The sequence below is a fragment of the Ornithorhynchus anatinus genome, chromosome 1 (assembly GCF_004115215.2).
Source record: "Ornithorhynchus anatinus isolate Pmale09 chromosome 1, mOrnAna1.pri.v4, whole genome shotgun sequence".
Classification (NCBI taxonomy): domain Eukaryota; kingdom Metazoa; phylum Chordata; class Mammalia; order Monotremata; family Ornithorhynchidae; genus Ornithorhynchus; species Ornithorhynchus anatinus.
The window spans coordinates 70,255,297-70,277,961 of record NC_041728.1 but is presented as its reverse complement, the minus strand read 5'-3'; the positions used below and the strand labels follow the sequence as shown (position 1 = coordinate 70,277,961).

Below are 22,665 nucleotides of genomic sequence, written 5' to 3'. Positions count from 1 at the left end.
ACTTGACTTCTCTGTGCCTCAGTTGCCATACCAGTATAATGGGGATTAAATCCTCCTCCCTCCCATTTAGACTGTGAGCCCTGCCTAGGAAGGGGACTGGGTCCAACCCACTGACCTTGTATCTGCCCCAGCGCTAAGTTCAGTGATTGGCACCTAGTAAGCGCTTAACAAGTACCACTTAGAAAGTAAATAAAAGAAGCCCAGCTGGGAAAATTGGACCAGGCTTCTTATGACACAGCTAGTTCTCAGAGCTTATCAAATCATCAAGGGACCATGAAAATTCTCCCATGCACAATGCAGGTCATGAAATAAAAGCCCCGAAACAGAGACAGGGCCACCAGATCCCACGATGCTTCTCCTCTCTCACCTTCTTGCACAGGGACCTCGGGATCCTTTGGCCGGGAGAAGGTCAGGGCCTCCACGTGGTCTTCCTTGGCTGGGAGGGGTGGAGGGTGAGTACTTTTAGCAACGGGCTGAGTGTTCTTGGGCTTGATAATAACAGGTCCTTTACCTACACGGTGATGGATTGGCCTGTGTCTATGAACGCCAGAAACTGTATAACCCATTCCACCGGGACAGATTTCCTTAAAAGCAGCTAGATTGGGGATGGGAAAATATTCCTTTTAAAAGTCTAAAAGTGCAATTCTTGACACAAAGGACAATATCATGATGAATAGCTCCACAAATCATCATTCTTATATAGACACGCACATAACATATCAAAACAAAATCAATTGCAAACTAATATACTTGAATCTTACTTCACCTTCATTCACCCACTGAGCTTGGACTTCCCCCTGGTTGATTGGCAGCTAACATGCTCAGGCACAGACACTGCTGTGAAACCCAGTTCAAGTGGCCATTATTTTGTTAGTCTAAAAATGGTACCCCCTTGCTCCCGGCCAATCCATTAAACTCCTGGAGCTTGCCAGATTTTCATTTCCCTGTTTCAAATTCAGGGTCAAAAGATACCATTTTATACTGCTGCTACTGAACTGTCCTTCCTACTGAAATTCCCAGGCCTACACAAATCCTTCGGGAAAATCTCCACTACTCAAGAACCCTTATAAATATAGGGCTCTAAAAATACAGAGCTGTGGTTTACTTATTTTTAAATGGGTACATAGAAATCTGATATAGCTTCTGGAAAATAAAATTCAAAATGAAGTTATTATGGGAAATGAATTTATGTCCATGAAGGATAGAAAGCTGACATATCTCCTGGAAAATAAAACTTGAAATGAAGTTATTATGGGAAATGAATTTATGTCCATGAAGGGCCTTGAGGTCTTTCTAAATGGTGGATGATCATTTCAATAACGACAACTGTTCTATTTCCCTGAAAATGAACCAGTACACAAACATGACCAAACACCGCATATTTTGTCTAAAACACATGAAACTGGTGGCCTCTGTAAGATTATCTTTCAAGGAAATTAATTAATTTCTGCAGGAACCTCACAAACGATTATCTCTACCGTACTGTGAATTTCCTGTCTCATTTTAGGCCAAGATGCTAGAACATCATGCATTACTGCTCTTGGGACCTCATGCAACTGACAGAAAGATCACACACCTGATTAATTCCTTTTGTCTTTAATACCTAAGGGGCATGCTGATCCTGAACCTGCTGATCACTTACTTTTGAGATAATAGAAGCACTTTGGGAGGTATCATCAATCTCTGTTCATAAAGGAACCTGCTCCTTCTCCACCCGGCACCTCCTCTCCCCTGACCCCCGCTTCTCACTGGCCCTAAAGAACTAGGTTTAGAGGTCAAAACTAATGGTTTTGAGAGGTTCCCTTCCTTTAAACCTGACTGACCAAGAAGTCTAGGCATGGATTTGAAGGAGTCAATGTCCTTCCTAAAGCGGGCAGTGCATCCAGGCAGAAGTCAACAGGATACAGATATCCTGCTTGTGTTATTTTATATCCACGTGAGGCAGATCAATGCTACCCAGCACCTTCCTGGAAGTCCTGGAAACAGTGGATTGTAGTCTCCCAAACTCTAGAACTTGGTCTTTGAAATCAACTTTAACCTGAAGTGGAAGATGACTAGTGTCAGATACAAAATGAGGTCAGTCACAAAATCGCTTTAGACTTCAAGCACTGAAGCTTCACTAAGTTCCAAATGGCTCTTTAAAATGTTTTCTACTCCATCAGCTATGATTTTCAATTTTACTGGAACCAGTATTGTGACAACTCTATCCCAAGTGGTATTAAATCAAGGGAAAACAGTTGAGCAATCAGGCATCTTTGCTTCAGGCTTCTTTGCTCTCCCAAGCTGCCAGTAATATCCGGGCTCTTTGTGGCCAGTTGTGATTTCAGTTGCGCAGAGCTAAGTCCCATCCCCAATAGCCCTATTTGTCTTTAAATGAAGTGGGTATGAGACTTCTACTTTTTTTTTCCTGAAATCCATCCAGTTTTGAAAAACATTAATAAAATCAAATTTGTTACCTTGAACTCTAGATTCAGAACTCCAAGTTTAGTTTGGTAAAAAATGATTCCTTAGAAAAATGAGTCTGGCTTTTATCCTTTACCCAGACTGTGATGAAAACTCAGTGGTGTGAGGTATCTTTTCATATTTTTACATTTTGAAATATGGGCATGAAAACATTCTCAGCTGATAAAAACAATTTCTCATACACACGAAAGGGGGACAATTTCTGGGGTAAAGACCTAATTTAAAATTTTAACAGCCACATCGATCCAAACCATGTCTTTCCACGGAAGCATATAATGAGCCAGGTAAAGTTAAGTAGGTGAGTGACTGCCCAGGTTTAAGCTGGGCTGTTGGGGAGTTTGATGAACCCTCTCAGGCTCACAGCACCCTACGTATTTTCAGTTGAATGAATGGAAATTTACCAAGTGATACCTGCCTGTCTTACAGAGTCAATGGGCCAGCCAAATATTATTGGTTCACTTGGCAGAGGAGGCATTCATGTGATTGGACCCATTCCCCCTCCTTCCTCAGAATACTAAAGTTCAGGGCAAAAACAACCCTTTCCAGAAGTCCTGCTTCGGGGTGGTGGGGACTAGAAGCCGGAGCTGGTGCCCACTGGCACGTGGGGAATTGAAGTGCTATTTCTCAACCTGCTAACGAAGGAGGCGACCGCCAATCTGGGAAAGGCAAAATCATCTTCTTCATGAGTTCTTTCCCATTTAACCTTGCTTTTCTGTGGATTCCTCTAACATTAGGAAATTTGATTGCTCAAACTCAGAGCAAATGGAAAAGTTCTTCAAACTACAAATATGGCTTAAGTTCCCTGGATCATCCAGAGCTGAGCCATGGCATGGACCCACTCTCATGGTTGAAGCCTGGGCAAACTGAGGCCCTCTCTTACCTGTTCCTGGCAGGGGGCACTTCTCACAGAGGGGCCCCCAGGCCTTTCCCACGCTGCAGCAGCACAGTTGCTTGCTGAGTTGAACAGAGAGCGGGTGCATGCATTGCCTCCCGGAAGTGATCAGCCGATAACAGGGTCCCTTCTCCTCTGAGAGCAGAGGACTATCAGCTGCAGCAAAAGGAGAAATAATGACAGGATAATCATTGTGATATATTTTCAACACTTATGATAATCGTTGTACTAAGCCCTGAGGTAATAATAATAGTGAAGGTATTTGTTAAGTGCTTACTATGTGCAAACACTGTTCTAAGCACTGGGGAAGATACAAGTTAATCAGGTTGGGCGGTTTCTGTCCCTGCCCCAGGTACATAAATTCAAGTGGATCAGGCCCAAATCTGAGAAGCAAAACAGTAACAGGGGAGCAGCAGGGTCTAGTGGAAAAAGCACGGGACTAGGATTTAGAGGACATTAGACTTTCAATCCTAGTTCCACCACTTATCTTTTGTGTGACATTTTTTAGGCAAGTTACTTAACTTTGCTGTGCCTCAGTTACCTTGTGTGTACAGTAGAGACTGAGACTGTGAGACCTAACTAAGCCAGACTAGGCCCCTATTTCCTCTGCTTCCCCTCCCCACTACCCCAACCCACTCCCTTTGCTCTACCACCCCCTGGCCCCAGGGCACTTGTGTATATTTGTAAATATTTATAATTATAATTCTATTTATTTTTATTAATGATGAGTATATATCTATAATTCTATTTATTTATACTGATGCTACTGATGCCTGTTTATTTGTTTTGATGTCTGTCTCCCTCCTTCTAGACTGTGAGCCTGCTGTGGGCAGGGATTGTCTCTATTCTTTGCTGAATTGTGCTGTCCAAGCATTTAGTACAGTGCTCTGCACACAGTAAGCACTCAATAAATACGATTGAATGAATGGAATAAATGAATGAAAGTACAGTAAAGAAATGGCGAGTAGCAAAGATGTAAGGCATTCTGCTAGCAGTGATCATAACAATAGCAATAATAATGATAATAATAATGCTACTGGTAATTGTAAAATTCGTTAAGCATTTACTAGGTGTCATGCACTGGGATAACTACAATACAGTCAGACCAGATGTAGTCTCTGTTCCACATAGGACTCATAGTTTATTAATAATAATAATGGTATTTGTTAAGTGCTTACTACGTGCAAAGAACTGTTCTAAGTGCTGGAAGGGGTAGAGAGAACAGAAATCTTTCAGTCATCCAAATGAGGAAAGAGACACAGAGAAGTTAGGACTTGCCCCAGGTCACACAGCAGACAAGTAGAGCCAGGATTAGAACTCATGTCTCATGACTCTGTGCTCTTCCCAATTAGGCCAACCTTCTTCACTTATATAGAATCTGTATCAAAAAATGTCATTCATGGAAATATCTTTGAGAAGCAACAGAGAAGTCATGGCCTAGGGGAAAGAGCATGGGCCTGATAGGCAGAGGGCCTGGGTTCTAATCCCAACTCCGCCCAATCCCAACTCCGCCCCACCTGTCTGCTGTGTGACCTTGGGTAAGTGACTTCACTTCTCAGTTCCTCAACTGCAAAATGAAGATTCAAGAACTGTTCTCCCTTCTACTTAGACTGTGAGCCCCATGTGGAATCCGATTCTCTTGAATCCACCCCAGCACTTAGTACAGGGCTCATACTCTCCCTAGTGTTTAGTACAGTTGTCGACATACAGTAAGCACACAATAAATACAATTGATTGATGGATACTTAGTAGGTGCTTAGCAAATATTACTATTATTATCTTGGAATCATCCACTCCCCAACCCATTACTTTCCCACTGAACCAATGGATCCTGCAAAACAATTTTGCCACTACCGTATTATTGCACAAATGACTGTCAAGTTCCACCCCTTACTTTCACTGGTGACTCCTCAAAGTCTTTGGAACCTGTCTCTATTACATAATATGCAAAAGGAGAACTATATGCGTGATGTCCTCACTGAGAAGTAAGCCAGTTGCTGCAGATTTTAGGAAACAAATATCGTACTTGATGGATTACGCTATTTACAAAGGAACTTGTGCTCAGCTGTGATCTCTGCTCTCTGCTCTACTTTGCTGTACACTTCCTGCATCTGAGCACATTCCTCTCAAAATTCTAACCATCCCCATCTAAACATTTCCACCTCGGATTGGATTATCCAGTCACCAAGATCCGCCTTTTCCTATCCACCCAAACTGCTACCTTGCTTGTACAATCTCTCATAATACCCCGACTGGACTACTGCATCAGCCTCCTTTCTGACCTCTCAATCTCCTGTCTCTCCCCGCTTCAGTCTATACTTCACTCTGCTGCCCAGATTATCTTTCTATAGAAACGCTCTGGGCACATCATCCCCCTCCTCAAAAACCTCCAGTGGTTGCCTTTCAACTTCTGCATGAAACAAAAACTCCTCACTCTTGGCTTCAAAGCTCTCCATCACCTGGTCCCCTCCTACCTCACCTCCTTTCTCTTCTCCTTCTCTCCAGCCCAATATGCTCCTCCGCCACTAACCTCCTCACTGTGCCTCATTCTCACCTGTCCCACTATCAACCCATGGCCCATATCCTACCTCTGACCTGGAATGCCCTCCCTCCTCATATCTGCCAAACTCTCTTCCCCTCTTCAAAGCCCTATGGTGAGCTCACCTCCTCCAGGAGGCCTTCCCTCCTTTTCCCTCTGCTCCTCCTCCCCCTCCCTATTGTCCCTACTTCCTGCCTCTGCTCTACCCCCCTTCCTCCCCACAGCACGTGTATATATCTGTCCATATTTATTGCTCTATTTATTTTATTAATGATGTGCATTTATCTACGATTCTATTATCTATTTTGATGACCTGTCTACTTGTTTTGTTGTCTGTCTCCCCATTCTAGACTGTGAGCCTATTGTGGGGTAGGGATTGTCTCTGTTGCTGAATTGTACTTTCCAAGTGCTTAGTACAGTGCTCTGCACACAGTAAGTGCTCAATAAATGTGATCTAATGAATGAATTATCAAAAACATAAAAACTCCACTCAACAGCCCCTTTCTACCCAACTCCTCTTTCGTCAACAAAGAAGTGGGGAGGAGAAGTTGAGAGGAGGGGGGAAATGTCGGCAGCCTGAAGGAGAAGGAAAGGGAGAATCCTGGAAGTGGGATCTGGAGGTAGAGGCTGGTCCATTGGATGCTGTAGTGGGATGGTGCATGTTTCAGACCTCCTTTGAGCCTGAGAGAGGCAAAAGGAAACAGGTCATATTACTTGTGTGACAGTGGTGACCTGTGGGGTCTCAAAAGCCATGCATTGTATTCAGAACCACCTGCAGAAATTGAGCAGTGATGCCATATTCTGGAGAAGCAACCTGAGGGTTTGCCACACTTGATTCAAATGAGTGCCAAAGGTAGCTTATGGCTGTGGAGCTCTACAAGTAGCTCTGTTGAACATCATTATTTTGTTTTATCCACACCACATTTCTGTGGGTTATGAAGAGATAAGTATTATTATTTCCATTTTACAAATATGGAAACTGAGCATAAGAGAGGGTAAGTGATTTGTCGAAAGAAGCAGCGTAGTCTAGTGAAAAGAGCATGGGCCTGGGACTCAGATGTCCTGGGTTTTAATTTTGGCTCCACCACCTATCTGTTGTGTGACCTTTGGCAAGTCACTTAAATTCTCTGATGTCTTGCTTTTTTTTTTTTAAGGTATTTAAGGTATTTGTTAAGCACTGAATTCAGCACTAGGGTAATACAGGCTAATCAGGTTGGACACAGTCCCTGTCCCACACGGGGCTCACCATCTTAATTCCCATTTTACAGAGGAGGTAACTGAGGTACAAAGAAGTGAGGTGACTTGCCCAAGGTCACATAAAGGACAAGTGGTAGAGCCAGGGTTGGAACACAGGTCTTCCTGACTCCCAGGCCCGGACTGTATTTCCTAGGCAATACTGTGTCAGTTCTCTGTGCTTCAGTTCCCTCAACTGCAAAATGGGGATTCAGTGCCTGCTCTCCCTCTTCTTAATATGTGAGCCCCATGTGGGACCTAATTATCTTGTGCTTATTCAAGTGTTCTGCACAAAGTTAATGCTGAACAAATATCACAATTATTAAAGTCACACAGCTGGTTGGAGCTGAGAATTGAATCCAGATCTCTGTGCTTCCACAGCCATGCACACATCCCTATCTTGGGAGGCAGTCTGGGCCTGGGAGTCAGAGGACCTGGGTGACAGAGGACCTGGATCCTAATCCCAGCTCTGCCACCTTCCTGCTGTGAGCTCTTGGGCAAGTCACTTAACTTCTCTGTGCCTTAGTTCCCTCACCTGCAAAATGGGTATTCAATACCTGTTCTCCCTCCTCCATAGAATGTGAGCCCCATGTGGGACCTGATCTTGAATCTACCCAAGCAGCCAGTTGTGGGAAAGGAATGTGTTTGTGAATGTGTACTCTTCCAAGCACTGAGTACAATGCTCTGCACACAGTAAGTGTTCAATGACTATGATTAACGGACTGACTACAATGCTTGGCACATAGAAAACATTGAATTAATTATTATGATGGTATTTGTTAAGGGCTTACTATGTGCAAAGCACTGTTCTAAGCACTGGGGTTGATACAAGGTCATCAGATTGTCCCACGTGGGGCTCACAGTCTTCATCCCCATTTGGCAGATGAGGGAACTGAGGCACAGATAAGTGAAGCGACTTGCCCAAAGCCACACAGCTGACGAGCGGCAGAGCCGGGATTTGAACCCATGATGTCTGACTCCGCAGCCTGTGCTCTTGCCACTGAGCCACGCTGCTTTTCACAATTATTTTTATTACCTTGTTGCTCTTCATTTTAACTCCTCAATATTGATTTTTTTCCTCTATCTGACACGTAAATAATAAAATGTTCTGCCAAAGTTTTTACCCAGTGACATATATAGCAGGAGCCCCTTTTAAAATCTCCAGCAACTTTTTAGGGCATTTAATTTCTTTGAATATTTTTGGTGAGTACATATTCACAGCAGAGTTATTATAAATGTAAAACAGCTGCCTTCGAATCCTAGACACTGCACCTGAATTTCTTTAACCACAAATGGAGAAGCTGAAAACAATTTGTGCGTACAGCATGTTTGCCCTTCACATTATAGAGCGCAAGATTAAGTGTCCCAATGAGGTATACAGTTCCTCTGGCCTGTGGAATCAACAGGGCTATCAAGTGATTCTTCATGACAGGAGGTGGGAAAGGGCGAGGTGAAAGTTGAAGTTTAGGGTAATGAAGAAAGGTGCCAAATTCACCTCAATTTTCTCGAGGTTTCTTTAGCCCTGTTATTTTCAGAAACGTTGATAGCTGTGAGGTGAAAGGTTCAGAAAAGTTAAATGGAATGCAATGGTTTTCTGAGGTGTGGGAATCTACTGGAAATTCCACAGCAAAGGGGAAAATTAATCTTTATTCCTTTTGTTCTTGGCAAGAAAACATAAAACAAATTTTTCAGAACTCTGAGAAACCCTGATTGGTATTTGAGGATCTAAGGGAATTAAGCCTCAGCTGCACAATGAGAGATAGTGAATTAAAATCCCAGGCCAGATCAGAAGGGGTAGAGTTAATAAGGGGGTTATTAGGCAAGCTAAACAATTTTCTAATGGAATGGAAAAGAAAGCAAGTCTCAAAACAGCGTTTTCCCTTTAGTTGGCATAACTGCCAACAATATAACTATGGGTTTTGGAAAGGATTTTTCCTGGGCCAGACAGCTTGAATTTTTTCTGCAAATGTCAATTAAGCTGATAGCTAAAACTTCAGAAAGGCAAAGAACACTGGCAGCGACAAAAAAAAAGCTCTAGAATCAATTCTGCATGGGTTGAGAAGCTGCATGGCCTAGTGGATAGAGCATGGGCCTGTGAGTCAGAAGGACTTGGATTCTAATTCTGGCCCCACCACTTTTCTGCTGTGTGACCTTGGGCAAGGCACTTCTCTGGGCCTCGGTTACCTCATCTGTAAAATGGGGATTAAGAGGGTGATCCCTGTGGGGCACATGGACTTTGTCTAACCTGATTAGCTTGGATCAACCCCAGTGCTTAGTACAATTCCTGGCACATAGTAAATGCTTAACAAATGCCATAAAAAAGGGTTCTTGGACCTGAAATCAGAGGACCAAGGCTCATGCAGCAGTCTCTTAAATTCCCTGGGCCTCTGTTTCCTTATCTGTAAAATGGAAATTCAATACTGTTCTCCCTCCTGTTTATATGATGGTGGGGTTAGGGGAGGGCTGTGGTGAGGGAGAACGAGACAGCAGCACTTTGAACCTCACTTAAGTGCTTTGAGAGGGATAAGCAGGTTGAGCTGAGGAACTATGAGTTCAACTCAGTGTGTTCTTGGGATTGGAGTGGCTTCTCTCTCCTCTTCTTTGCCCCTTCCAGGTGTATTTTTGGGAACACAAAAGGGGCAACAGCATATCCTTGAAACTTGAAATGCCAGTAGTGGTAAGTCCACTGGTTTACCTGAACACAGACCTCGGTCTGGCCTCATGTTTTCAGGAAGCCAGAATTTACAACAGATGTTTGCCATTACTTAGATTTTATCTAAATGAGACTGAGAGAGCACGAGAGAGAAAGTCCTTGGTGTTTGTGTGTGTGTGGGGGGAGAGGGGTGTTGGTCAGAAGGGAGAGCATCTTCTCTGAATTGCTCTAAGCCACGCTGGTCTAATGGTTGCTGGCACCCAAGAGTCCCCTGTTCTTTGCCCACTGATAGAGACTTGCCCATTCCTGTGTCTTTAAACAGCTTGATCTCACTGGCCCATTCCAGATAGCGGTCAAGAAGGTACCGTCGGACACTTCTAGGAATAAAGGACAACTGAAAGACTTAGCTATGGGCATTTCCCACAATTAAGGAAGATGCTGAAGTAGGTAATGGCGAATGAGGAAATTGCAAAAAGGAAGCCTAAATCTGAAAATTTTAGAACATACGCTTATGAAAGAGAAGCTCTCCTTCACAATGATAACAGTATACTGGATTGTTTACTGGAAGCGTATAGCCAAGAAGGCCCACAAGTGATTACAAATCACTTCTCAGAATCAACAAGAAGCTGTAGATGGACAAATAGCCTGAAGAAGCCAGAGATTACATACCATCTACACAGTGAGGTCACTCCCCTCAGGTAGTCCCTCTGACCTCCACAAGATGGACCATCCTGTGCTATGTAAGCAGATGGATGTACAACCACCGCCATCTCTTCCATCCTGATACTTTAGGTCAGCATTGCTCTAGGTCAGGCCTATAGCACTCCCATGCTAATGAGTGGCTCCCGTGAAGTTTCCGGTTGTACAGATACCTCCTTCTTACATCATAGTCAGTATACGCTGTTATATTTTTATTTAATGATATTTGTTAAGTGCTTACTATGTGCCAGGCAATGTACTAAGACCTGGAGTAGATACAAGCTAATCATGTTGAACACAGTCCATGTCATACATGGGGCTCCCAGTCATAATCCCTGTTTTACAGATGAGGTAACTGAGGCACAGAGAAGTTAAGTGACTTGCTCCAGATGACAGAGCAGACAAGTGGTGGAGCCAGAATTAAAATCCAGGTCCTCTGACTCCCAGGCCCATGCTCTTCCCACTAACCATGCTGCTTTTCTTCTCCTCTCCCATTCCCATCCTTTTCTTTCTCCTCCTCCAGCCCCACCCACCCCATCCACCTATTTCTCATTCTATGCCAGTGCCTTCTATGGACATCTGTTAGGTCTGTGAACTAAAGGTTCCCTGTCCCCTAGTCTAAACATGCCCACTTTCAAAACTAATCAGTTTAATGGTGAAATGTACCAGGAATCACACATTTTTACTCCAAGTTCCTTGTGATTCAGAAAGAATTATTTCCTGTTAATCTACACCACTGAGGTGCAGCCACTGAAAGATGAATAAAAATCTACATCTCTCACCTGCCAAATCCTATCATATCAGATAATCTGTTAATCCAGTTTTTGTTTCACCCTTCTTCTACTCACTCTGCCAATACACAGCTCATCATGAAATCACCCTTGGTTAGATCATCGGTTACTTCTGAACTGACACACCTAGACTCGGTTTCCTTTTCTGTAGAAGGAACAGGTTAAAGGCAGGGAAAGAGGCAATAAAAGCATCCAGCCCATAGACTATATCTGGTCCACTGGAAATTGGGAAATAGCCTACACTATAACCTCAAAATATGCATTGGAATCGCTGATCAAGAGTAGGACCTCCTAATAAGCCTCAAGTTTATGTTGACTTATCCAAACACTAGAAAAACCAAGAAACCCAATCCTTTGTTTATTTTTAAGTTTGGCAAGAATAGTGGTTTAAAGCATTCAGTATTACTTGGACTATGAAAGGGCAAAGAAATGCCGAGGAATTTGGGGATGGGGCAGGGATGTTTGTTGGGAAATTTAGGAACCATTCTCCGACACTGCAATGAGAAGGTCTTTGTGAGATTTAACAGCAATTTTAACTTTAATGTATGTTACTAAGAGGTCAAACTTTTGCTCACCTCTGTTTCAAAAATCTACAATCTTCAATTTTTTTTTAATGGAATTCGTTAAGCGTTTATTATTTGTCAGACACTGTACTAAACTCTGGGGGAGACAAAAGTTAATCAGGTTGGGCATAGTCCATATCCCACATGAGGCTCAAAGTCTTAATCCCCATTTACAGAGAAGCTAAGTGACTTGCTCAAAGTCACAAAGCAGACAAGTAGCAGAGCTGGAATTTGAAACCAGGACCTCTGACCCTTAGGCCCATGCTCTTTGCACTACGCCATGCTCCTTCTCAATCTGAGAGGATACTTACTTTGAGATGCAAAAGCAGAACGATAGCATCTACAAACTACCAGAGTTGGGGGCCAAATTTTCCAAGGATTTCTATTTTGAATAAATACCATTATAATGTTTGTACTTCATCTTCATTTGAATATCTTTATGGCTAAGAGCCCACTGGCCTTGGCAGTCAGAATGCAGACCAAAATCTGGCTCTAATTCTTGTGCTGGCAGTAGATTTTCCCTAATTGAGAAAGGGTCAGGGAGAAGAGATCTAAAACAAAATGTCTTGAAAGTCGATTGCTGACCAAGTCCAACTTCAGATATTTTCCACAATCAACACCGACCTTGGCTGACAGGTTGCCTGAGCAGAAAAGGGGATGGCAGTTTTGATCCGGCCACTCTTCTCCTTGAGGGCACACGGGGTGTTGGCCTACGCCATCTTGAATCAGTGCCATCTCCCCTGTTCCAGCCGGGAAGGCCTCCTTCCTCTCCCCCGCCACCACCCTTCACCTCTTGAGCTGAGGAGGCTGCTACTGCTGCTGAAACCTTTGCAATCTGGACCTCGGAAGGAGGAAACACTGGCCCAAGCTGCCAAAGCTGCCTTCCCCCTTCCCCCCCTGCCCGAGTGGAGAACAGAATGACTGCGAGCTGAGAGCAGCACTGATATCCAAGCAGGAGATGGGATAAAATAATAATAATCATTATTGTGGTATTTGTTAAGCGCTCACTATGTGTCGAGCACTATATTAAACACTGGGGTGGTTACAAACAAATCGGGTTGGATACAGTCCCTCTCCTACATGGGGCTCTCAGTCTCAATCCCCATTTTACAGCTGAGGTAACTGAGGCACAGAGAAATGAAGTGATTTGCCCAAGATCACACAGCAGATATGTGGCAGAGGTGGGATTAGAACCCATGATGCTAACCTCCAACTGGTCCCACCCTTGGATGAAATGACAGAATCGAAGCCAGTGAAAGCCCCATACCCTGGGGGACAGAGGAGGCTGACGCATTCTGGAAATTTAGCATTAAGTGAGGCAGATCTAACAGGGGCAGCTTTCTTGGCAGGAGCAGGGGGGGACTATTCTGACCTGGCACCATTTTCCCTCCAGCATTACCATCTCCCTGAAATTGTAGAAATTGCTGAAGATAAAACCGTGCGAAAACATGACACCCATTTACTCTTCTCAGTGGAGTGGAAAAAAGCCATGAAAACAAAGATGGGCAAACAAACATGAAATAAATGAAATGTGGGAAGCAGTTTCTACATGAAGATGTTGCCACCTGCAACTTTAATTACCAATTATAGCTTCCAAAATGCTTTTTTAAGATCTGTCAGAGACACACGCTTAATAATCCAAGTCCTTTCTTAGAATTTCACCTTTTGGAAAAATGGATTCAATTGCTCACCACAGGCCCCAGTTTTAGGGAGTGGATAAAAAACTGAAGACCAGAAATGTGGAATTGCCTTAATCAGTCATCACAAGGCCAAAAGGGTTCCTTACCAGGGAAGCGTTAAATGCCTGTTTACATTATGGAATGCCTAAGATATGATTATTAATTAACCAGGAGGAACGATCAGACTGATTTGGACATTCCTGTAGGGTTTGGCTTTCAGGGATATCTGGGATTTTTCTTGTGGAAAAAGAGTTCTCAATCAGCAGTTGGCTCCAAGAGAGATTTTCATATGGATTAATTACCACATTTCCCATCAACATCGGAGGTCTGATCCTGAAGAACTCTGTTTGTAAAGTGGGAAAGAACTAGTTGACTGGTTACTTACGCATACAACTGGAGTACGTCGGGTCTGGAACAAATCCCATTTTGCAAGTGCACCGGTAGCTGCCCATAGTATTCAAGCACTCACCGTTGGGGCACACCCCTTGCAGTTGACACTCATTTATATCTACAGGAAAATAGAGACACTGGTCAGGGAGAGAAAGGAAACATCATCCTGTCAATCAGTGCTAATTGAGAAAGTGTCTCTAAGTGTCTCTGTCACTGTGGGCAGAGTGCTGTACTCAGTGAATGGATGAGTACGATGCAGTAGAGTTGGTTGACAAGATCCCTGCCCTCAAGGACTTTACAGTCTAGTGCTCAGTTTAGAAGTGGTCTAGTTCAGACTGAGGTTGGATGAACAGGCATTCCTGACCAATTTTCCAAGCCTTCCGTGGGACCCACGGTGAAAGGGCGAGGCATTTTAAGGAGGAGAAGCGGCTGTGTTTCTGCCCTCGGTGGCTCTTCTCTGACTCCACGCTGGACACAAACGTGCTCCAGGACCACCATTCACCATAGCCCAACCAGTGGCCAGGGGCTCTGGAGTCCATGGCCAAGGATGGTTGCTGATGCTTCCTGGACAAGCCCAGTCAGCTGGCCTTGCCGGGATTGAAATGTATGTCGCTTCTATTCACCCCTCAGGCCTGAGTAGATCACTCGGAGGCTCTGTTGGCACATGCCAGGTTTTTCATGATGTGAAACTTCTCTTCACTCTAAAATCTGTCACTTCTTAATAGCAGTAATCTAATGACTGTGGTATTTGTTGAGAACATACCCTGTGCTAAGTGCTGGGGTAGATACAGCATAATCAGATCAGACACAGTCCCTGTCACATACGGGTCTATCAATCTAAGGGAGAAGGTGAACAGGTATTGAATTTCCATTTTACAGATGAGAAAACTGAGGCACAGGGAAGTTAACTGACTTGTCCATTGTCAGAATCTGACAGAAACAAGGTGAGGTCGTCCTTAGATTCATTCTGGGGGCCAGGAGGAGTACCCCTCCCCGTTCTTTCCAGCCTTTGACCAGAGTCCAACTAATTCATAAATCTTTCCCGGCAGAGCTGCTCTGGGGCAGACATTTTTTTTTTTGCCAAATATATTTCCAGCCAGTCATCTCCATGAGTCACTGTTCCAGGTCAGTCTGCTCTGTGTCAGGAAGGGAAGCTTCTAGATTAATTGTCCAGAGATCCAGCTTTAGACAGCCAGAAGTGCTTAATGTTCAGGGTCCCCATGTGGCACACGCTTAATCCATTACAGACACTGTGAAGCAAGTCATGGAAAAGACATTCACCTTCCTGGGCATCAGGTTGGCTTTAAGAAACGACAAGTGTGTGGTGGGTAGAAAGATGAATACCGGCCGACAGGCGGATTCCCTTTAATCATGTGAATGAGTTTAGATAGAAAGTGAAGCATGGCCAGGGAGGGTGGGAATTAGGGACAGAAATGAGGACAGACATGAGGACATTTAGACTGTGTGAAATCAGAGCCACTTTCTTGAGGCTCAGAAGAGTCTGGACAGATGATGCTCCATTGTAATCCACTGTAGTAAAACTGGGGTTTTTTCCTGACCACATAGGATAAAGAACTTCCCCAGATCACTTAGAAGATGTCAATCAATCATATCTACTGAGCACTTACTGTATGCAGAGCACTGTTCTAAGTGCTTGGGAGAGTACAGTTTAACAGAGGTGGCAGACATATTGCCCACCCATAATGCGCTCATAGTCTAGAGGTCGAGATAGACATAAATGTAAATAAATAAATTATGGATATGTACATCACTTACATCACTTATCTCACACAGACAACCTATGTTACTACCAAGGGAGAACACCCTTTGATCGGTTTATCAGTAGTACTTTTTGTGTACAGAGTTGTATTAAGCACTAGAGAGAGTGTAACTGTAGTACAAGACACCATCCCTGTCCTTGAGGACTTTATGATCTAATCCACCCAGGTTTGGCTCCATTATTACCAATCCTGATCCCCCTCATTCCCTCTTGGAACCCAATGGTCCCTTTAGCTACCTAGAGAATCCTCACTGTGGACACTGTCTACCCATAGTTCTTCAACCCAGGGCAATCCTCAACTCAAGGAAGGGTTGATTCCAAATGGCATGGATTTAGCAAGGGTCAGTGACCTCATTTTGATGGAAAGCTGAACAAAACGCATCCTTTCAGCAGTTGGCATTCAAAGAGCTATATAATTTATTGCCCAACCCCTGACGTGTGGAACATCATTATGGAGCAATGTGAAGGTCTCACTGTGCTGTGTGACTGTAGCAATTTTCCACAGAATACTTTCAAGTAAGGCTTAGCTCTCTTTTCCTTTTGCTCTGGCTTTTGTTCTTTGCTTAATTTTTTGGTCGTTAAATTCCACTGGATTATTATCAACATCATCATTCACATCATCATCATCATCAATGGTATTTGTTGAGTGTTTACTATGTGCCAACCAGTGCATTAAGTGCTTGGGAAGTATATCAGAGTTATAGAGACCTTCCTTGTCCACAACACACTTGAGAGTCTAGAGGGGGAGACGGGCATTAATATAAATAATGTGAAATATAATAATGCATAATATACAATTTATAGATATGTAGATAAGTGCTGTGGGGCTGAGGGTGGGGTGAATATCAAATGTCCAAAGGTCACAGATCTAAGTGCATAGGCGATGTTACAGGGAGAGGAAGCCAGGAGAAAGAGGGCTTAATCAGGAATATGTGAAAAAGGGCTCTAACTCAGAATAGGTGAGGGCCCAGCAGTGTCTGCTACAGAAAAAGGTTTCAAAAGTATTTTTTTTCTGGGAGCAAAGACTGTATCTTCTACCTCTGCCAGCCACCTCACAATGTCTTATGCCAACTGGGCACCTGGAGACCACTAAGAAAGATGCAAATATCTCAGCACAACCTATCACCACCACTGGAAAACAACTCAAGTGCTTGTCCTGCTAATGGTAGGATCTTTTTCCCTTTCTCCATAAAAGTTCCCCACTGGTAAAACAATAAGCACCAGTTAAACCCGTTGCAATTGGGATTCGTCCGAAAAAGAGGCTTCTGGGGGATTTCTTTTTCAACACCAAACTGATCTGCTTGGACCAGGCATTTACAGTGACTAACTGGAGCATGACTTCACACTTTAGATTACTTGGTATTTGCACTGTCCACTAAACATGCCTATTCCAACTACCTTTTGTATTTTTAAAGACTCTTATGTTCTAAGGACTAGTTTCATAGAGAGAATTTTCCCAAAATGATCAGCAGCCTGAATAGCAAATACAAAAAGTGATTTTAGGCCAAAAATTCTGATATTTTCATATTTATCTGAGTAAGACTGATGTGCCAAATTGAGAGAGGACCAAAAATAGTAGTATTCTTTGTAATTCTAACAAGAAATGTAATTTTTTTTAATGGATTGTCTTTCATAAACTGTAAATCTCTCTCAGTGGAACCCTCAATTGTCTTTGGATTTTCTAATTTTACTACAAGCAGAGCCGAGTAAATGAAAAGAATTTCTTCACTATGAACATACCATGTACAGTTATGAAGAATAGCTGTGGGCTAAAAACCCATAGCAGATAAGCATCTGGTGATGATGAATCGAGGTTTGGGCTCCATGCTGTCTTTTAATATGCACCCTCAACCAACAGCCTACTATTTATCTACGGAAAGATCTATGGGAGTTTTGTTAGTTCAAACTGATTAGCTTATAATGTTAAGGCTGACTCATCTTTTAACTTTTTCTCAAACACAAATAGCCCTTAAGAGACTTATTAGACAATGGTACATCTATAAATCACCTTGAACTCTTTGGAAAAAAGCCCTCTGTAAACATTCGGTAACTGGGGAGCAGCACGGCGTAGTGGATAGACCACGGGCCTGGGAGTCAGAAGGTAATGGGTTCTAATCCCAGCACCGCCACTTGTCTGCTGTGTGGCCTTGGGCAAGTTACTTCACTTCTCTGTGCCTCAGTTACCTCATTTGTAAAATGGGGATTAAGACTGTGAAGCCCTATGTGGGACAAGGACTATGTCTAAACCTATTTGCTGATATCCAACCCAGCACTTAGTACAGTGCCTGGCACACAGTAAGTGCTTAACAAATACCATAATAATTATAATAGTAATAATAATAATGAATTGTTAGCATAATCATTTTGGTGAGCCATTCTATTATTTGTATTTGTTGTCCACCGAAACTTTATTATAAGAAGAGAGCAAGTACTGCTTCAAATCCCCAGAGAAAATGTAATCATACGGTTTGTTGCAACAAATGATAGAAAATTATAATAATTCAATAATGATGGGAGGTTATACGCTCAGGCTTAATTTCTCCATATGTGACTGTGTAATAAATCATCCCTTTGAAACGATAATTACTTTACTGCTGAAGAATAAAAAACTAGTTTGACAGCAATTATACAAAAGCTGCTCAAATTAACTGTACAGATGGCTCTTTGTTATTGTACACACATTAGTAAAAGTGTGGTTTCACTTCTCTAATGCACTCAACTGAAAAAAAAAAAATCAGATTTTAGTTATTAGTCAGTCTGATATAAAATAGGTTCTATAAAAGGAGAAGGCTTCTGACTGCAAAAACAATACCTAACAAAAGGGACGTTTAATCGGATGTTTAATGTGTTAGTTATCCTAAGGAGTCTCAGCACCAAGACAAAGAGCTTCCAAGTCTACAAGAAACTGGCTGGAACCTATGTAAAATGGGAGGGAGCAAAGCTCTGTTTAGTTTCACTGACTAATTCCAAGAAGAGAATGAATTTAAACCTTTTTTGTAAAACCCCCACATTTTTAATAGATTGTGTTGAAGGAAATCATATTATTTTTATGACTCAATAGTCTCTGTAGTGTAAGTTAGCAGTGTTTTCTTGAAGGCAGGGAACTAATCATGAAACAGACTTTTCTGTGATTGTCTTTGCTCCAAAATCTGTGCCAAGAATATAATAGTGCTTTTGAGATCTCCTCCTGAGACAATCATAAGCCAGTTCTGGGGGTTACTTATCACCATTAGGATTGACTGAAATCAAACCATTTGACACGCTGACTCTGAACAGAACTTGCTATAGATCACAACTAACAGACATTAGAAAATCCTTTTCACTCTCCAGAAATTGGTCTAGGCTACCCAGTCTTAGGAATTTGGAAGACTATCACCTTCTGTTCTGCAAAATGATAATTACCACCAAGACTGCGGAGGTTCTCACCCACTCCTGGTTATATTTATCTCTAGGAGAAGGTCTCTTTCCTAATTTCCATGATTCTAGGCTTCACACATTCCTTTCTCCTCTCCCCAGCCGTATACACACATGACCTCCTGCCTGATAAACTCATTCCAGCCCTCTTCCCCTAGGTCTATGAGGGAAGTAGTTAGGTCCTTGGTAGTACACCATGACACCATTGCCATCCTAAGGCAATATAATAATAATGATTATGGTATTTGTTAAGCGCTTCCTATGCACTAGGCACTGTACTAAGCGCTGGGGTGGATACACTCAAATAGAGTTGGACAGAGTCCCTGTCCCACATGAGGCTCACAGTCTCAATCCCCATTTTACAGATGAGGTAAATGAGGCACAGAGAAGTTAAGTGACTTGCCAAAGGTCACACAGCAGACAAGTGGAGGTGCTGGGATTAGAACCCATGACCTCTTGACTCTCAAGCCCATGTTCTATCCACCAGGCCATGCTGCTCTGCAGCCTCCCATCCTGTGCAGCAGGAAACACTTGCCCCATCTTTATTCCTCTCTTCTTCCTCTGCTGGAATAGAAAGGAAGATAGGAGCTGCCCTCAATTACCTCACATCTGGACTTGGTCTCTTTGTAAGAGTCAGCAGAGGAAAAAGCTGGACTGGCTGGGGGCAGAGAAGGTTTGGAGAGCAGGATTCCATTCTTTCTTCCCAGCAATTTCCATTTGAGGCTCTAAGCCACAGACCCTCAGTTGACCAGGAGAGGCAAAAGCCTAGGGGCAGTCTGGATGGTGGGCCCAGGCCCCCTTATGTCTGGCCACAGCAGTGATACTGCTTTTGAAAGAATGTCACCTTATTGCAAAAGGGACAGGATAATTAAAAATGCTTTCACTGACTACAAGCAGCAGTTAATCTTCGGGCTATTATCTAAAGCTATTCGGCTGACTCAACTCTTCATTCGTTTCACCCTCGGAGGTCTGTTGCTTGGGCTCCATACCCCTGCTTGAGCCATCAAGATGGACAACGCTGTATTGATTGTGGGGCTGTTATACAGGACCGTTAGGACAGGTCACCCATCTGTAAGACTGGGGAGTCTATCCACTTCTGAAAATGTTCTTCCATTTCAATAAAGCCCTCCTAAGCTTGCTGGTTTCGATAAGATATTTAGGGTCATACCTCTTTACCGTCCTCAGTCCTTAAATAAAAAAGATGATTCTGGAGGTTTGGCTGATATTTGATACTGTAATCTTCATTAGCTTTGTCCAGTAGTTAAACTGAGGCCCGATGGATAAACCTTAGACCCAAATCTGGAGAGTTATATTTTCTTCTTGGCTCAATTTATGGTCACTGAGCTTTTAAACTGGCTTATCCTCCTTCAAGGTTCACACCTGCTCAGTTTACTGATAAAGGTCATGGACTCTAATCCCAGCTCTGCCACTTGTCTGTTGTGTTACCCTGAGCAAATCACTTCACTTCTTTGAATTACCTCAATTACCTCATCTGTAAAATGGGAATTGAAACTGTGAGCCCCATGTGGGACAAGGCACTGTGTCCAACCCAATTTGCTTGTATCCACCCTAGTGCTTAGTACAGTGCCTGACACATAGTAAGTGCTTATAAAATACCAATACTACTGCTATTATCATTAAACCGAGCAGATGTGAATACTGAGGGGAAGACAGGGCAATGAAGTAGCTCAGAGAATATATACTGAACTAGGCACAGTATTCAGCACAGAGGAAGATAAAAGCTAATCAAGCTGAAAACCATGAATGTCCCACAGGGGGCTCACATTCTTAATCCACAGGGGGCTCACATTCTTAATCCCCATTTTACAGATGAGGTAACTGAGGCACAGAGAAGTTAAGTGACTTGCCCGAGGTCATACAGCTGACAAGTGGCAGAGCCAGAATTAGAACCCATGACCTCTGACTCCCAAGCCCATGTTTTTCCACTAGACCATGCTGCTTCTCTATGTAGATGGAGGGAGCTGGTGAATTCCCATTGGGAACACAGGATGAGACTTTGCATGAGCATTCAATCAGCTCTGCCTCCCAACCTTCCTAAGCCTCTGATCTCCTAGCACCATCCAGTCCACACACTTTGCTCCTAACAATAATAATAATAATAATAATAATGATAATTACAGTACTAGTTTAGCGCTTACTGTGTGCCAAGCACTATTCTAAGCATTGGGGTAGATTCAAGTTAATCCAGTTTGATACAGTCCCTGTCCCACATGTGACTCACACTCATCCCCATTTTTCAGATGAAGTAACTGAGGCCCAGAGAAGTGAAGTGACTGGCCCAAGGCCACACAGCAGACATATGGTAGAGCTAGGATTAGATCACACATCCTTCTGACTTACAGGCTCATGCTCTATCCAGTAAGTCACGCTGCTTCTCTAACTCCAACCAATTCACTGTATCTCAATCTCGTCTATGTCTCCCCTTGAACCTTTTATTCATGTCCTCTCTCTGGCCTGGAACTCCCTCCCCATTCATATCCACACTCCCACTCTCCAAAATTCTATTAAAATCATGTTTCCTTCAAAAATCTTCCTGACTAACCTCCCATTCACCAACCCTCCATCTGCATTATCTATGCATTTGGGCCTGTACCCTTTTAACATTTTGATACTCTGCCACTTCCCTGATCTGTAATTAATTTATTTTAATGTCTGTCTCCTCAACTAGACTGTAAGATCCTTGAGGGAAGGGATTGTACCTGCCAATTTTAATGTATGGTAGTCTACCAACTGCTTGGTACAGCCCTCTGAACACAGTAAATAATAAATACCACTGACTGACTGATTAATCAAGCAGACTCCAAAAAACTCAGGGGACCCAGTGAAAGGATCCAGAGGTTCTCTGTGACTTGGCATGAATGAATGTTTGTAAGATTTCACTCCCAATAGACTGCAGGAAAGAAATTCCCCATATCTTTATTAAGCTAGTGGGGTCACATATTTCTGGGGCTGCTGGAACAGACCTCCATTTTCCATTTTCCCAGGCAAAATGGCAGAGGGAAAAAGGCAGGCTATTTCAAGTGTGATGACCCATTTTGACTGGGCAAATCAGGCCCAGTAATTCTGATTCATAACAAGCAACAAAAAGAAATCTCCTACCTTGGCAAAAGGTGGCATTAACCCGCTTGTAACCTTGAGGACATTCCATCATTTGACCATATCCGTTGTAAGCTAAAAGAGAAGAAGCCATTGGTTACTGCTAATAATACGGTAAAGACTTAGTCAAAAGACTACTATTCCTAATTCACTATTTTTAAAACCCAGAGTAAATGAAAAGATCTGTAAAACTGTTTCCATTGATTTATTGTTTCACAAATTTTGCGTGAAAAGTGTGACAAAAACTTACAATCTATTTACTTCCAGTAAGAAAACGAGATAGGTTTATTGTTTTTAAACTAAAATAAATAATAAAATATACAAATAATATAAATCAAGAATAAAATCATGAAAATATAAAAATAAAACACAGACCAATTCTACCTTTTGTAGAAGTTTGTGTTTTATGGTCTAATTTCTAGTCTTTTGGGCCAGTCTTTTCTCTTTGACCC

General features: G+C 42.8%; 1 protein-coding gene across 9 annotated transcripts in view; it reads right to left on the bottom strand.

Moving 5' to 3' along the window:
• The window catches only part of LTBP1 (latent transforming growth factor beta binding protein 1), a 416,540-nt gene that overhangs the window by 151,648 nt on the left and 242,227 nt on the right, over positions 1-22,665 (bottom strand). For 5 of the 9 annotated variants that reach the window (XM_029058450.2, XM_029058420.2, XM_029058428.2 and 2 more), the window contains 4 exons: positions 22,217-22,288; positions 13,898-14,020; positions 3,344-3,511; positions 368-595 (listed from right to left, as the gene is read on the bottom strand). In XM_029058450.2, the coding sequence (XP_028914283.1) occupies positions 368-595; positions 3,344-3,511; positions 13,898-14,020; positions 22,217-22,288 (591 nt within the window). The remainder of the gene's footprint in view (positions 1-367; positions 596-3,343; positions 3,512-13,897; positions 14,021-22,216; positions 22,289-22,665) is intronic. The other 4 variants (XM_029058455.2, XM_029058499.2, XM_029058489.2 and 1 more) reach the window with 2 other exon arrangements.